We start from the raw sequence: 18,042 nt of genomic DNA, 5'->3' as shown, positions 1-18,042 counted from the left end.
TTTAGAAAGTTTCATCTTGCCAAATTGGAAGTGAGAATATACACTGGCTGTTAACTGCTTTCTCCTCCTTTCCAGTTCTCATTTAATTTAGGAGTATAGAAATATAAGACATATTTTTTTGTGTGTGTGGAAAATAAGGTTTTTATTTCACTTTCCCACTATCTACTCACAGACTTTGGTGGATCTTGTATAAACACAGGAGAAATCTGTACCACAGAATAGAGAGCAGAAACCTGTTAAGCACTTTGTATTTTCAGAAATATTCTCTAAATAGTACAGGAACTCTTTAAAAAGCCATGTCTCACATTACTCAGAACAGCCAAAGCCTGGACATTTTTATATGTTTTATCATGCTTTCATGGGACAAATAAATAGGATTGAGGATGAAGAATTGCAGGTATTTTATTTTATTTTTCCCCTCTGCAGCTGTGCATGATCTCATGATTTTGGTGTTAACATACTTGTCCCTGCTCTCTGCAGCACCAGGCACCTTAACACCTGTAGCCACTGCCATAAGTGCTGAGTGTCACCCTTGAAAATGGGGTATGGCAAAAGTTCCTGTCATTGGAGACCCTCCTCTTGATCCCGAAAAAAAGTTCTGATAGACCTTATACTACTAGTAGTGACACAGAGATATGCAGATCAGCTACTTTGAGAAAAAGGGAGGTAACTACTATGATGGACAGCATTTTGTTGCTATCTATCACTAATTCCATTCTACAAAGGAAAAAAAAAACACAAATACAAAACAACCAACCACCACACTTACACAATGAAGTGTAGGTGGTGCAAACCAACTGTTCTACTAATGCAGTAGCAGTACTTTAAGTTACCAGAAATTCTGGCCTAGTAAATTCTTGCACATACCTGTAAGTTCTAAAATGTACATTTCCTCAAACACTCTTTTCCTGGACTAGGACTCTCCAACAGTGAATTCTTCCTAGACCATCTCTATGAGAAGGGCCTCTCTTCGGTTTTGAGATTTTGGATAAACATCTGCTTATTCCATTGTCAACTGAAAATAGACACAAAGATGGTTAGACCTGAGACACACCCAGTTGCCAAAAATGCTGCTCCTCATTTGGCTTCCAGTACCGCTGTACAGTGCAGGGTCACAGGAGAAGGTTGGAGAGTTGCCCCCAACACACCTCCTCCACTCACCACCACGAGCTTCGCTGTGCCCTGCCACGGTACGGGGGGAGAGGCTGTACTGGTGTACGGCTTTCACCTTGATTGCAGCTCGTAGTTAGCACTGGGACTGATGCACCAGAGGTGAGAACACAGCCCAAATTGGACTCAGGTCAAATTCGGAGCTTTGGTAGCAGACTGAATCTACATCATTTCACACAGATGTTGTTGAGGGGCAATAAGGACAGATATTTCTAAAGGGATTTTCACAATTAGTCTTTGTACCCTACTTAAAGGTAGAGAATTGCATGATGTTACTTCATTTTTAAACTCTGGGAGGCACAGTTGGAACATTAAATTTCTGTGGTTATTTCTGTGTTTTTTTTTGTTTTTTTTTTTTGGGGGGGGGGGGAGTTGGTTGGTTGGTTGTTTTTTTTTACCATTTCCAAATAGAGAGTTTTGTTCCTACACGCTGAGATGGTTTTGGTTATTCCTCCACAATTCTCATCAAGCTGCCTTGCGCAATGTGGCAAGGCAGCCCCGGAAGCAAACAATATCCCCACCATCACACAGGCCTTTAGAGGTTAAGAGTAGCAACATTCATGCTTCATGCTCCTGCCAGCAATTCTTTGGGAGGCTGGATGCCCTGTGAAGGCAGCGTGGCTGCCTCCCAAGATCGGGAGAGCCCAGTGCACAGCCACGCTCTGTACCAGCTGGTGCTCTCGACTCTTTTTGGAGTACTCTGCCCGTTCTTCAAATGGCGTGGTTGTGGAACTTTGCAGTGAAATCTGCATCTAAATGAAAAGAATGCAACATATTCTGGCCACATATATTTGTAGTAAAAAGTGCTCTTGGTCAGGGACAAGGGAGTTCTCTTTACCCATGCAGCTGGTATCACTATTATCACTTTATTCACATTCTTCCTTGGCTTCTTCCCACTGCTAGGCATTGTCTTAGAACTATCCATATTATAGCCTTGTCAGTTTGCTTTACCCTTGCCCAGTCTTCAAAGATGTTGGATAAATCTGCTTTACCATATGGATGCATCAGGTAGAGCAGACACGGTATTGCCTGAGCACAGGAGGCATCAAAAATACACTAGGCTGGGCTAACACAAGAGAAATACCCAGTGCCACAGGACAGAAAAGCTCCTGCCCTCCCAGATCCATGGCACTGGCGTATAAATGATGCACATGAAAGTAAGATTTACAAAACCCCCATACTTACTTTATCGTTTCTACAGTCACTTAATCTAGCCCACATTGCTGCTCTTCACAAATTAAACTTGGACCTGGACTCAAGTACATCATACATTTTCAGTAGCAAATTGGGTTACACTCCTGTGTGCTAAACTGTGAACTTTGCCTACAAGGGGCAAATCTCAAACATGGTGGGTACCCAGCATTATCCCTAGTAAGGACACTAAAAACCACTGGGCATTTATAGTAAGAGTCTCGTTAGACAAACCAGCTAGATGCAGCATAGTCTGTATAAGTGAAAGTCACTGGGGTAAAAGATGGGAGTCACTATTAACACCATAACAGCATGAGATAAATGTGTGTGTCAAAATAAGAGCCAAGTTTAAACGTGCGTCTGGCAGAAGGCAGAGGAAGACCTCCCGCTGATTTCAAGGCGGCCAGCATTTCACCCCTTGCACTTGCCAGTGCGGGTCCTGACCAGCCACGTCTTCTGGACTGTGAACTTCCTTTGAAGGCACTGGGAGCTCTGCATGGAGGTGGGTTTCAAACATCCAGTTCTCCAACAGCTGCAATTCAGCAAGCATGCCATGTGAAGAAGAGAGCTAACTGACTTTGCTTAACTGTTCAGTCATCCCGGTATTTCAAAAGACCATCTACACAGCCATGAAAATTTAATCTAGAAGAGACAATACTGTGGTACAAAAAGTTTATTTAGTCAAGAGTTTGTAAACATTTGAGGTAAATTAACATTTACATCGACTTGTTTCTTACAGAGTTTAATACACAAGGCACTTCTTTGAAGACAGCACTTTTTAACTGTTTACTGCTTTTATGGTTATTACAAGTCCCTGATGGCCCAGAAAACTTGTTATGTTTGTTGTCAGGTTCTGTCATGTAAAAGACAAACATTCAGGAAGCAACAAGAAAGCTCTGAGTAAGCTTTCTTATGCTTTACAACCCTTTAACAGTGAGAAACAGTGTCAATGGGAACAGGAATATATTCTCCATCTTAAAGTACGTTCACATTTCTTGCATAACTCTTCAAGGACTAAAACTTCTGGAATTTGATTGGCATCTTACAATGAACTTAAAATGCAAATCTACAATTTCTTTTTCACATCAGTGTTTTTTGCTTATGCAAATAGTCCCATTACTTTTAATGATCTTATTTGCAAGAGTAAAAATAACTTGGATGAAATTGCATTTGCAGGCTCAGAACCATATTGTTGGCTAGAAAACAAAACATTTACCTTTTTGCAAAATCTTCTACGTGTAACAGTGCAGTGTTTCTCCACGAGTAGTTTGTCTGGAATTTTAAAGCAGGCTGTAAATTTAGTTCTTAAAGGACATATACCACAGCTAGTTTTTGTCATTGAACCTCTACACACACAAGAAGGCGTATCAATAATAATGAACTTAATTCAATAATAATGAATTTACTGGGTAATAATTAAGTTTATGGTGAAAAGTATCTTTTTCCATAGTGTGCTCCCTATATATCCAGCTCCCATAGTTTAACCATACAGAGAAAACTGATGCTATAGATCAGTGATCAGGTTTCATTTTCTTTAATGGTACTGCCTTATGTCCGAAGAGTTCCTGTGTTAGAGTAAGACATTTCTGACATTTCACTTTTAGGTTTAAGATTTTGGCAGAGTCGTTCTTTTACTTCTCATACAAATGTAAACTTGGAAAACAATTTCATCCAAATGTGCAATCTGAAATCAAAAACTGAATGTAAACTTCAGAAAATCAAAATTACAAGAGCACACTTTTCACAAGAAAAATCAAAGTAAATGAAACAAAAACATTTGGGAAAAAAAAAAGCCAGCCTGTTCAAATCCATGGTGTTAGTGTATGTATTAAAAAAAATAAAAATAAAAATAAAATGAGCTGGGGGCTCAATGCTCTGCTTTTGCAGACAAGCTTTTGCAGACTGTTATCACTCACACAAACTCAGCGGAATGCAACAATTTGCATCAGCAGAGGGGGTGGTCCCATGAATCACCGAAAAAGGACCTAAGTATTCATCTGAGTTTTAAAGCTTGCCTTAATTATTTTACCGATCCTACACTTATGTATTCATACCAGAAAATAATCTCAAGAGCTGTAAAATGTCAGACATTTAATTAGCTCCATGTGCCTTTATAAATGACAAATATACTGAGCCAAATCAATCCCTGGAACCATTTTGCACACAACTGGCTTCCAAATTACACCAGAGAAGAACACAGCTCATCTACTTCATCAGTGGATACTACTTATTTTCAAGGATTTAGGATTTTTCAATGCCAGCATGGACCAACAAATTCAAGGAGCACTTTTTTTAATCTATGAAAAACCAAGAGATTGATTTTCATAGACAAAATATACCACTTTTATAAAGGGAACGTTCTAGCAGGCTGTTTTCATTTAATCAAAATAGAAAGGGAAGAAATGTGTGGTTTAAAATCATCTGTACTTGGTTTTCTTTTCTATTAACTGACAGCTGCACTAATTAAAAAGCTCAGTGACAGAAAACAGATCAACTGTGCCCATGGCCAAGAAACTATGTATTTATGTGCAGTATAGATATATTTTTATTACATCTTTGTAAAACTATTATGAAGAATGTAATGTTGCCATCAGTGATTTCAAAAATGTGTTTCATAGAATTCCTGCGGTTGGACGGGACCTCTGGAAGTCATCTAGTCCAACCCCCTTGCTCAAAGCAAGGTCAACTAGTAACAGGGAGATGACTCACTGCAAAAAGAGTAGCACATCATACACCTGGTAGCCTGTTCAAAGAGTATCTTTTTTTTGTTGTTTTTTCTTTTTCTCTTCTTCATAGTTTACCTTAGATTTTTATTTTTTTTTCCACTTTAGTTAAGACAATCTTCCCACATTCTATTAAAAGAGCAAAAAAAAATTGAGTTGTTTTGTTTGGTTGATTGATCAGGCATGATTCTGTTCCTCTTCCGCAATAACTGGCTTCAGGTTGGGGGTGTGAATACAATCTTTCAGGATTGTGGCTTGAATGGCCATGTGAGCAGGCTAAATCAAAGTACTATTTGCTACCAGCCCCCTCTTTGGGATTAACTAATGTCTAAGAGTAAACAACTTGAAAATTAACAGATATTTTTGCCAACAGACTCTGTTCTGCAAGTTAGTGAGTGTTTGTGCATTTTTCCCAGAATTACGGAAGATAGCAAACTAATCTTTTTTAATACCAAAACAGGGCAAATACCTTTAATCATTGAAACACTCACCTTTTGATACATTAACTAATACCTATGTACTGAAAATATCTTATTAGACACTAAATAATTTCTATCTGTAATTCTTATTCAGGAAAAGAGTGAAAAGGATTAGGCCCTATCATAATTTTTCCATTAGTTCCAAATTAAGATCTGTAGTCTTATTTTAACACTGTGCATTAGGACAAATCCAGAGTTTGGTCCTTATGCTTTACTCACATATGTTGAATTCAATGATAATTCATGAGCAAAGATTAATTAAAATATTCCAAATCTGCCACATCAATGGGATTTTTTTTTTCCAACAGATCCCAAACGTGACACGGCAACTAAAAGGAGTGGTTAGCACTAAAGGGAGTTCAACCGAAACAGTTACCTGGGCTTAAAGGAAGAAGCAATTACTGGACTCCAAATAAAATTGTAGGTAACCAAGAAGCTTGACACTGTAGAGTTATTTGGTGGAACTTAAACAAGGTGATCCTAAAAGCACAACCTGTGAGTTGTAGCTTTGCTTTCTCAGACTAGTATTGCTTTGATGTGGAGGCTGCTCTGTCAGATTTCTCTTAGGGACTGCAAAAGACTTGCATTTCTCCCCCTGAACTTAACAGAACAGAAAGAAAAAAGAAAAAGAAAAAAAAGAAAAAAAGGAAAAAAAAGATCTTTTACAGCTTTCCGGCAGTAGTTACTCTGCCTGAAAATACCATACATTCCACAAAAGCACCCAAACTCTCTGCAGGCCTAACCACACACATTAATTCAAAAGGGCAGACTAGATATCAGTTGATCCTAAGTTAAAACTATCTCTCTTCTTATTTCTTTATATACAATGTGGATGCAGTCCTGCAGGGGACACTCTTTAAGGGCTGCAGTAAGTTACAGACTGCAAGATACAGGGCTCCATCAAACAAAAAGTCAGTTTTGCTCTCAGGCCTCGATATAAAAAAGCACATATTCCAGTTGGTCTGGTTTATAGAAACACACTCCAGAGAGACTTTGGCTTCATTCTTCAGAAGCATAAAGGAAAGGAAAATACAGCCCTTGAGTTATGGTGTACTAAAACACAGAGATGCATATTGCATTCTTGCAGCAATTTAATTATTTGGCATTTACCAAAACTTAAAAACTGCTACTATAGATGCTAATACGGCTGAAATTTTTGAGTGCTAAATTCTGCCTTTGTTTACATGTAGGCAACTGTATCACCTCTACGTTCAGCACAGTTGCAGGAAAACAACACAGAGCAGGATTTAGCTTTTAGCTTTCTTGCAGAAAGGGGTTTTATGGCTTATAACACAGAAAATTCACAAGAGCATGCCCGAAGCTGAACACCTAATAGTAGATACATTTACTGTACTGCTGTACATTGACTTTTAATGCAGTGTCTGCCCCAAGATCCGTGGCAGCAGAAAGACTTCTCACCTGCTTCACTACAAGCAGGTCAAGAAGTCACGAGACAGCACACCCAAGGGTTGCAGAACAGTGCCTCTGACCATGAGAAACTCCTGTCTATTCAAAAGGAGTAAAAAAAATCTTTAATCTTGAGTGGTGGGAACATATTTTAATTGTCAAATAAAATAAACACGTTGAGGAAAACATTTAACAGCAGAGTAACTGGCAATTGTAAGTGTTTGCTACAGGGTGACCCTGCTTCGCCCGAGGAAGGGCTGCACTGCCAGGCCAAATACTCTGACCACACAAGGGGCTATCCCAGTGTGTTCGACTGCTCTTCTCCAGTTACAGTGCTTCCAATTGACAGCAGCCATAGGACCGACTCTGAGCTTCAGTTCCTTTGGATTTTGCTTAGAACAGAAGTTGGGCCTAATCCTGTGTTCCTTTGTACCCAAACTCTTACCAGCCTTACCAAGCATGCAAAATTCCGACTGATTTCTGCAAGAGTACTTGTCACAAAGGATAGGAGGACTAAGTCAGTTAAAAGGAAAGCTGCACCTTAGAAAAAAGTACCCAGCAGTTTCCTCCACCCGTTTTTAAGGGAAATGCACGATTTTCAAAAGCAGGATTTTAATGTCTTTATTGAAGGCCCCAAATCTACACTCCTTCTGGCTCCCAAAACTCCGTATGAATTTTAGTTTTGACTGAATATGGCCTGCGAGATCCATCCCCAAATCTTGCTCCTTGTTAAAATGAATGGAAATTCTGCAAGTGACTTCAGTGGGATCAAAACAGACCCTTTAGCCACTAGCATGTTGCCCAGATATTTTAGCCACCTTTTCTGCAATACAGTGTTGTCTAAATCTGTTTTTACGGACTTGTCAGACACTACAGATTGCTGTTAAAGGACAGGGTAGATCATAACAGGAAATAGTGTTGCTTTGGGACTTTCACCATTAGTTAAGTTTCTTTCCCCTTACATTTTCTTGTAAGATCAAAAATCAAACTAAAATGAGTAAGTACACATCCAAGTAAGTTTAAACCTACAGATCAAAATTACTCTAAAAATGTTTAAATACTTAAAAATATGCACTCAAGTTTACTTCTAAAAAGCTTTTTTTCAACAAACTTAAGCTGGTGTCTAATAGTCTAAAATGCAGAGCTGTACTTCATCCTATTGTTTGTCCACAGGCAACGTATGGGGCCACAATGTCTTGAAATCATAATCCTTGCTTTCTGAAGAGAAATTGTTCTGTGTAATCATTTCTGAGGTGTGTGGTTTACATTCCTGTCCTCTGCTAAGCAATTTCAGAAGCCATCTAAAATTATAATCAAACATGCTGAAATGTATTTGTGGGCTTAAAAAAAATGGTGTGATCGTGGTTGGCAAACACTGGATAGAAGGTCAAACCGAACACTTCCTAACAGGTCAAGCGTAAAAAAAAAAAATAAATAAAGGAGAAAGATGAACTTCAAAGTGATAAAATCTATTACAGGGGTTACCTAAACTTTGCCCAGCCAAGAGGATCACACTGGCAACTTGCCATGAGCACAAAGGCTTCATTAAGCTGTGTTATACGGAAGAGACTGCCGTCGCCTTGGTCTTTAACATGGCAAGTTGTTCCATAGAGGTGACGGGTGCCAACAGGCAATATGCCATCCTGGTGTTTGCCATCGGGCTCTATTAGGATTTAAGAGGAAGAAAATAAGTCATGGTGACTGCTCACGAACAGCTTGTGTGAAAAGGCTGGAAGGCAAGGGCATGAAGGAGATGATGGGCAGGCACATGGGCACTAAGGGTATCAATGTTCTTCTCAAATCAAAGTCAGCCTCGGGGCACAAGACCAGCTCCCATCGCCACCTGCTACCTGTGCAGGCCTCCACTACGGCTGCCCTTGGGAGATCCGCCACGGACATTAAAGAGAGGGGGGTTGGTCCCCTGGCCCACGGGCTGCACTTCGGCCACCCCTGACCTATTAGAAAATGTTGCTATTTTTCCCCACTACAACTCACAGAGTGCAAAAAAACAGCAAGCATCAAAGTTTGAAACCCAGGCTTTTCCCCGCCCGCGCCGGGCCTGGCACCCCCGGGGGCAGCTCCCCTGCCCGCTCTGCCTCCAGCCACCTGCCCCGCTGCGCCGAGGCGACCGCGCTACACGGCCAGGTCGTCTGACCTGGCTCTGCTGCTGCTCGACTTACTGGCCCTGCTCAAGCGCCGCGTGTCGACGAGCAGCGGCGGCTCGTGCATCTCCACGGTGGTGCAGGCGGCCGAGACGGGCCGTTCCTCCGCCAGCTCCTCCTCACCCTCCACGTCCCACTTGGTGCCGCTCGCCCCGCTCAGGCTGGTGCTGCTGCTGGCCGCCGCGACGGGTGGCCCGGCTGGGGGTGGGAGAAGCTGCTCCAGTGGCTCTTCCTGCTCTGGGAGGGGACGCCGGACGCTGCTGGGGGTGGAGGAGCCCGGCGAGCTGGAGGGAGCCTTCCCCTGCTGCTCAGCTGCCATGTTGACCCAGTTCTGCTCGGCTGCCAGCGCATGGTTTTTGCTGTTGAAGTAGTTGATGATGGCCGGCGTAGGCGTGGGGATGGGTGTCGGGATGGTGACAGGAGTGGAGACGGGCGTGGGGGTGATGGCACGGTGCCTCTCCTCAGGAACTGGCGGAGCCACGGGGTAGCTTGCCACTGAGGCCGTGTTGGAGGGGGGCCGCGCTCTGGGAGCAGCCGCAGCGTAGTACGGTGCCATGGTCACCGGGGCCAGCAGCGGCGTGACAGCGCGGGTGTCAGGCAGAACGGGAGGGGGTGCCGTGGTCGTTACCACCACGGGTGGTGCCGGCGGCGGCAGGGACACGGGTTTGGTCTCCCCTGTTACCATGACTGGTGTCAGTGTTGTGATCGGCATCTCAAGGCTGTACTGGCTCGTCATGCCCTGCTTGAGCTTCTTCCACCCCAAGTGATATATCTCAAGCATGTTCAGCAGCAGGGAGACAGAGGCCACCACCAACATGAAGATGATGAAGATGGTCTTCTCAGTGGGCCGTGAGATGAAGCAGTCCACGGTGTGTGGGCAAGGTGGGCGGCTGCACTGGTAGACTGGCTTTAGTTCAAAGCCATATAGGAAGTACTGGCCCACAATGAAGCCCACCTCAAAGAGTGTCTTGAAAATGATGTTGAAGACGTAGGTACGGAGTAGTGCGCCCCCCATACGGATTCTACCGCGTTCGTCACGGATTGGGAGCTTCTCTTTCCCCCTTTTGGCAGGAGGATCCTTGGCGTTATTGCTGCCTCCACCACCACTGCCAGACATTGCTGCTCCTGGGTAGTTGTTGTCTTTGACGCTTCCCTTCTTTTTCAGTTCCTCTTCTTTCTCTTTCCTCTTCTCCTCCATGCGTACAATGTGCAGCACATGGCCCAGGTAGATGAGGGTTGGAGTGGAGACAAAAATGATCTGCAGCACCCAGAAGCGGATGTGAGAAATGGGGAAGGCTTTGTCATAGCAAACATTTTCGCAACCAGGTTGCTGAGTGTTGCACGTAAAGTCTGACTGCTCGTCTCCCCAGACCTCCTCAGCAGCGGCCCCCAGCACCAGTATCCTGAAGATAAACAGCACCGTCAGCCAAACCTTGCCAATAACCGTGGAGTGCTCCTGCGCGTTCTCTAACAGCCTCCCCAGAAAGCTCCAGTCGCCCATCGTTCCAGTTTTCTAACCTACAATAAGAGCAATTAGAGCAACGTTAAAACATCTTACAATTACACAATGCTGCGACAGAACAGATTGTTCCTTGACAAATGACATTCTTAAGTGCACTTCCTTTGGCAGAACATTGCACGCCTGTGCTCAGAATTACAAACCCTGCGTCCCAGGCAGCCATGGGTCTGGGGGAGCACAGGAGCAGGATGCTCAGTGCTCTCACTAGCCACTACAGGTGTGTCTACACACAGTGGCAGGCAAAACACACTCAGAACTAGAATTTCTACTACATTTAAATATTTGAACAATGTCATCTCTCTGTTTCTTCCACCTGAGATGCCTCTAGCTGTTCCTGACTATTTTTAGAAAGGAACAGATGGAAATTGGTTCAATTAATTAGAATATTCTTACTCATAAAGTGACTGCACTTGTATCACTGTGTGATACAAAGTTTGGCTAACGAACTTTTTTTTGTTATCAGGATTTATTTATTATAGCATTCAGGGGACTAGTAGTATCTCAGGTCTCTGCTATTTTAACCCTATACAAATAGATGATTATTCAAAAACTATCAAATGTACAGTTTAATTCTATGTGTACACCATCAACACAAATGTTCTCCAAGCTTACTCATGTTTGAGTCTGTTTATTTCTGGAAAGAGAATTATTGGAATATCTAAAAATATTGGGGAAAATGACAAATTCTGAGAGGAACAGTGGAAAGGTTTCTATACTGTTTTCCCTAATGTCCTGCCACTTGTGGTTACTGTACTGCAACATCAATAAAATTATTTCTAAAAAAAAACCACCATAGCTCAGGGCACTTCAGCAACTGTGCACAGAGAAATAAAATGACATGATCTTACTTCTGTGAGAAACAACTGGCATATATTTTCAGTGGCTTCCAATAATTCATATATGATGGGCTTCCCACGTTCGGTTCTAGTCAGTGACACAATTCTGATTTGGAAAGACTTTTTATTTTATTTTAAAGATTTATTTTTTTTTTAATCAGATTCCTTGTCAGCTGTCTTCAACTGAGAAACAAGCTACAATTTGCTAGTATCGCTTCTGTTATCCCTCGCTTGTTTTCAATTGGAATATAAGTAAGCATACTGCAATATATGTAAGAAGTACATTTCATACTCCTAACAAACACAATTCTACCTTTTAGATGTCATCCTTCAAATGAAAACAAACCACAAAACTTTACTTTCATCTGTCTTCGATATTTTCAGGAATAATTAATTGTAATTACAAATCAGATACAACAATCAACACGCAAGAAAAATCACTATTAAAAAAGATATTATCCTGCCATCCCTCCTTTAAAAATTTCAACTTACTTTTATTAATATAACTGAATTACACTTTGCTCTTTTTAGCTTTATACTTAATTTTTTTGTCTAAATACCTGTGAATGTTACTATTCCTAAAATGAATTCATCATTACATGTAACAAATTACCAGTGAAAAAACTGAATATTTTTGGTATTTAATTTATTATGATTTCCAGCAACAGTGTTGCTGAATTTCAAGAGGAAGCATTTCCAAAGTCAGTACTGAACATCTTTGAAGCTGTCAGTTAAAGTAGTTATTTTGTTAGTTTTGTATATTGTTATATTTGTATAGCTTGATTTTACTATGAGGAACTGAGATACCTGTAATTGCAGAGTAGTATTCTTCCACACAAAAAGCAACATTTTTGGAAATCCCAGAATGCTAATACACTTTACCCTCAGAAAGTTAATTCAGCGTAAACTTCCCTATCTAAAAATAGATATTTGATTTCCTACAAAAACACATTGCCTTTAATATTATAGAATTCCTTTTCCAGCACAGCGTGATAAATTGTAAACTATGGTATTAATATACTGATTTTGTACAGTAATGCTTCTGGTCTCAAAACAGTTTTTAATCTTTCTCTTTTTTTTGGAAATATATTCAGGGTGTTTCTAAAGAATGTATTTTTCTCTCTCAAAATATTAACCCAAGGCTGCATAAACTTTGTTAGGATATTCTATTTCTTTAACACTAATTTAGTATCTTTACATGATTTTTAATTTTTATTCTCAATCTTATCAGTTTAGTTCTATCTTAATGTTGTTCAGTAATTTTCTTATTTTGACTGTAAAAGTTGTTGCAACAGCAACAGCAAAAGGAATAATGTGATATTGGGTGGATTCAAGAAATTTAGCATAATACCAAATTCAGCACTTCATTTATCTTCTGTCCTTTGCATTATTCTATCATTTTAAGTTATCTCGCTTTGTTTTCTGCCCAGATACGCAAAGTGGAAGGTTCAAGTAATAAGTAGTCAAAATTAAGGTTTGTTCTTTGGTTACTAGTATTCGTAATAGAAAGCTTCTGGACTGGAAAAATTTAGCACACCAAATTTTCTTTATCTTCAAAATTTTGGTCCATTTTCAGCATGGTCACCCTTGCTTCCATTGGGCTAGGTGCCGCAAACTGTTCTTAACAAAGAGAGATAACACTTTCTGTTGTTCCCCAAAATGAAGTCAATCTGCCCTCATGAAAAATTATAATCCATGCAGTGTAAGGTGAACAGACAGCAATTGTCTTTTTTTTTTAATATGGACACATCAATAAGCAATGTTCACTACAATTAAAGTAGGATTTTTTGTGCTTTTTGGAAGAATTATCTACTGAGTAGTGGAAGAACAAAAATAATAATTTGTAAAAAGCAAAGGAATCTAACTTATTTTCAGTCTTTCTCCATCCACTAATACTACTGAAGATGTTTTTTTCCCTTTTTGCTACAATGCCCAGTCTGAGATACTTCAGGACACCAAAGGTATGACACAATGATGCATTTCTCAAAGGATACACTTAAAAGGGATTCTAATTGCTTACATTAATAAAAGATTTATATCGAAGTCTGAAAATCCATGCAGTACACAGACAAAAAGTCCTTAAGAAGAGAGTGGATACTTCATAGCATCTAAACTGCACAGAGGTGAAAACCTCAGTGTTCATCTCAGTAATAACTGCAGCAATCGTTGCCTTCACCACAAACCTGTATCACCTATACCAAAATATGGGAAGGACATAATTTCCAAAGACAATGCAAAGATACTTAGCTCCAATGGTAGAGGGTTTGAAGAAATCCAGGTCCTTTATCTCCCTTCATTGTTAATAAATAAACCAGTGAGTAATTCGTAAAGCCAATGTAATGCATCCAAAAATAACACCAACCATTTTAAAGGGGTGTTTTGATATAAATAATGATTAAATGACAGCAGACTAAATCCAAGAGCTCACAGACCTCATGGAATATTTGAGTAGTCACCACTGAGTTCAACAACAAAATACCTACATTTAAATTTAAACAGACATTACTCAGTATTTTAGCTGAGAACATTTCCAAGCTTGCTTTTGTAGTATTAAACTTCAGCTGCATGGTACTACTTCCAGCACTGTTGGTCATGATTTCAAATACAAAGACAGGAAATTGCTTAGTCCTAACCTCATATATGGTTTGTGAAGGGAGACGTTCTTTCCTTCTGTGATTGGAAAAATACAGATTAAAAAATGAAACATCTGTCATGAAATGTATTTCATGAAATTATTAGAGAAATGCTTGCAAAAGAATGACAGAGAATCTGTCTCAGAAAACAATTTGATTCAATAGTATGAAAAGCTAGGATTTCATGCACCTTGGGATTGTGTCATAAGAACTGGGAGCTGTATATTTTTTGTGTCACTTAAAAAAATCATTCCGCTGAGACAGAAACTGAAAAATAGGCAGGTCATAAAAAATGGCATAGAATTATGTTTAAGTATCAATGTTCTGCCATTAGTTACCAAGTTTAGTACAAGCACGAACAGACTTTGTGGATGTTGCATTTGTTTGTGTGTGTGACAAAGAGAATGAGCAAGACAGAGAATAAATTTTAAAAGCCATGATGTCAAATATATCCCTCTACAGGAGAGAAATAATTATCTGGCATTTATAACTTGCCAGGTACTTCCTCTATTTTTATTTCTGACCCCATCACAGAAGAGGTTTATCACTGTCAAGTGTATAAAATATTTCATTTATAATTTCACTCATACATGTATATTTTTATAGGCATATATATATATATATATACATACACACAAAAAATTACACAGCTAGGCTGCATATACTACCAGGTTATGACAGCTGGTGTGTTTATGATTTTGTAATACTGGTATATCTAAAAAAGTCCTTTAGCAATTATTTTGAGACCTAACACATGTCTCTGTCAGAATACGAATTCAGCCCACATTTTCTTTTGTTTCTTGTGGTAGTCCGTAATATCTTGGGATTTGGGTTTTTATCTTCAAATTACCTAGGCTTTACAAACCAGTATGAGAAAAAAAATGCTGTTAAAAGAGAACACAACTTGCAATACTTCCTTGTTTTTACACTAAAAGATCAAGTAACTACATATCAGTTTTTTGTCTCTGGTAATCCATATCCAATGAAAGTAGTAGTCACTTTGCACAAAGTTTGCAGTGGACTGTGTCATTCCAGACAAACTGGAAGATCTGGAGGGACAGAATGAGCTACTATAATTCCCAGTGAAAACTAATGGTATTTGGTCATGTAAATATATGATACACAACAGCTGAAGTTTCATAATTTGTTTTATAAACTTATTTTGAATGAGGGCTTGAAAGATATCTTTCTTATGCTCACAGTGTAACAGTTTCAGAGGCTTCTATTATCACTTTCATCACATTTTAAACACTTGTGAGAAAAAAATCCCGTTTTAAACTCACTACTACTGTGAAGCCCCTTCCTTAAATCCTAGGCAAAACCTCTTGACTTCAGTGAAAGTTTGTCCTGAGTAAAGCAAAAGTGCAAGGAGCCCAGGAGGAGAACTACACTCCACCTGCTAAACTCCTCTGTTCCTGGGCATAGCAAACCTTTGCTCAGATTCACTGCTCACAGGAAAAACGACAGGAACAGAAAGTAACCCCTTTCCTTCCCCAGCATACTGAAATGCCACCTAAGAGCTCTACTTTGGAATTAAAAGACAGCGACTTACCAATAAAACACTCTGAAAGGTGAGAAGAGTGTGAAGCTACGGAAGAGTGGGCACTACGGAATAGCCGTTGAGCGTGAGGGGGACAGTCCCTACATCCCGAGTGAGTGAAGCATGAATGAGACAGATCTGTCAGGTGTCCACATACGATCAGCCACATGGATCTAAAAACTGCACAGTAAGGAGCGTCCCACCCCCTGCCCCAGATGTACAGAGGAAAGATGAGCTTTTCTGGCAGTTCAAAGATTCAAGACCCTTTTTCACCACAGAGAAGCAGGCACCCAGAGGACAGGCTGAAGTACGATGGGACTTCAGGCACGTTACAGTAACTGCAAGGCAGTGCCAGATACCCTGTTCAAACTTCTTAAAGTACATTTTTGTCCTATGGAAACGAATTAATTTTTCTTCTAGTTTAATTCTGAAGTGCTCTGGTAGGATTTTCCCTTTTCCCTTTGAAGTTCCCTTAAAGGGAAACTCTAGTTGTTCTGGCTACTCAGTTCAATTCCTTTTCACATCTATGTCAGGCTCTTACACAACTAACACACACTCAGGATTCCTAATAACATCCCAGGCTTATGTGCTTTCTTCAGCGAGTCAGGGATGGACCCAAAATACCTCTCTGATACTCTTTTTGCCTATGGGGAAAAAAATGACACAACCTTCCTTCCTGCTAACACTGGCCAACTTTTGCCTAATCGAGCTATAAATACCTTCCTAAGAGTTTTAAAGAGCATTTACTCATTTAAAATACTTTGCATCCCTTTAGAGTCCCAAGTGAACAAGTGAGTAACTGGCATGTTTTTGTTTAATTCTCAGGCCACAGATGTGACCAGAGTGAGGCAAAAGCCTGGTCCCTGTGTGGCCCGAGGGAGGCCAGCTAGGGGTTTTCCCCATGATCGGGTGAAACCCTTGATCGGTCAGGTAAATCAGAGCTCACTGCATGAAACGTCAGAAGCAGCTTGGGTTATGTTCAGTAACGCTGTCATTCTGTGTGGCACCATTCACAAGGGTGGAAGTAAGTCTGCCTCCGCGGTACGTCTTGGATTTCATTGCTCTCCTAGTGTAAAAGTGGCTTGCAATGCACACTGATGCTCAAAAGTTAGCGGGAACCCTTAAGGATGAAACAACATCCCCTACACACACACCCTTGCACGGCAACAGCTGTGACAATCCCTGACACACAAAAAAATCCGGCTCCCCCCTCTCCCCTGCATTTCCCGAGGTATTTTATGAACTCTGGACACTTCCCCCTGTTACCAGTCCCCAACCGGCTCCCTCGGCGGGTCAGCCCGTGAGCCCCCGCCCGCCCTACTTACGCGAGGCTGTTTTAATTAGCGAAAGCCGAACTCCTTCGGGGGGAGCCCGGACAGCGTCCGATCATTGCTCGTTTAACCGGGCCCGAGGGGAGTCACAGTAAGCCCCCAAATTTTAGCTCGGGCTATGGAAGAAAGCAGGGGGGCGCCGCTCCCTACCTGCTGCCTGGCCGCGCCCTCAGCCGCCCGCCCGCGGCGGGGCCCCCGCGGCAGCAGCGGGTCCCCGTCCCTCCCTCTTCCCCCTCCCCTCGCCCGCCTCCCTCCCCAGCCTGGCCGGGCCCCGGAGGCCCCGTCCCCGTCCCGGGGCCGCTCCGTGGCTATGGCCGGCACACCGTTGTCCGCAGCGGCCGCCGCTCCCGGGCGGCGGTGGAAGAGGGCATGGCGCCGGGGCGTGAGGGGAACCGACCGCCGCCATGTCGCGGGGCGCAGGAGCGCCGCACGGTGGCGGCCCCCAGCCCGCCGGTGGCCCGCTGCCCGCCACTGTGCTTTAGATATATCCGAAATATAAGTTATTCGCGCAAAGGAGTTGGTTTTGTTTCCCTCAGACCAAGTCCGAATCCATAAATGGAGGCTCAGGGAGCAAAGAGCCTCCCACTGTAAGCGAAGAGCAGGTTTGAAACCACCTGGTGAAACTAAACACATACAAGTCTATGGGACCTGATGCCGTGCTTCCCCGGGTCCTGAGGGAACTGGCTGATGTAGCTGCCAAGCCTCTCTCCATCGTGTTTGAAAAATCTTGGCAGTCAGGCGAAGTCCATGGTGACTGGAAAGAGGGAAACATCACTCCCATTTTTAAAAAGGGTAGAAAGGAGGACCTGGGGAACTACAGGCAGGTGAGCCTCACCTCTGTGCCTGGGAAGATCATGGAACAAAAATCCTCCTGGAAGCAATGTCGAGGCACATGCAGGACAAAGAGGTGATCCAAGACAGCCAGCATGGCTTCACCAAGGGCAAATCGTGCCTGACCAGCCTGGTGGCCTTCTAAAACGGAGTGACTGCATCAGTTGACAAGGGAAGACCGACCAATGTCGGTCCTGGACTTCTGCAAGGCTGATGACAC

At 41.8% G+C, this 18,042-nt stretch overlaps 1 protein-coding gene across 7 annotated transcripts; it reads right to left on the bottom strand.

The window, feature by feature from the left end:
- Positions 1-3,022: 3,022 nt before the first annotated feature.
- GJA3 (gap junction protein alpha 3) lies at positions 3,023-17,675 on the bottom strand. Of its 7 annotated transcripts, XM_083823874.1 has the most exons (4): positions 17,315-17,331; positions 15,673-15,761; positions 9,151-10,650; positions 3,023-8,633 (listed from the first exon to the last, which is right to left on the bottom strand). In XM_083823874.1, exons 3-4 carry the CDS (start codon positions 10,631-10,633, stop codon positions 8,452-8,454), a joined length of 1,665 nt encoding a protein of 554 aa, XP_083680000.1. In that variant the 5' UTR covers positions 10,634-10,650; positions 15,673-15,761; positions 17,315-17,331; the 3' UTR covers positions 3,023-8,451. The 7 variants fall into 7 exon arrangements, with proteins under 7 accessions (XP_083680000.1, XP_083679998.1, XP_083680003.1 ...); XM_083823872.1 differs by lacking the exon at positions 15,673-15,761 and having other exon boundaries at positions 17,315-17,675; XM_083823877.1 differs by lacking the exon at positions 15,673-15,761 and having other exon boundaries at positions 3,023-4,045; positions 17,315-17,675.
- Positions 17,676-18,042: the final 367 nt, after the last annotated feature.

This window comes from Anser anser (assembly GCF_964211835.1).
Source record: "Anser anser genome assembly, chromosome: 1".
Classification (NCBI taxonomy): Eukaryota; Metazoa; Chordata; class Aves; order Anseriformes; family Anatidae; genus Anser; species Anser anser.
This window is presented reverse-complemented; position numbering and strand designations above follow the sequence as displayed.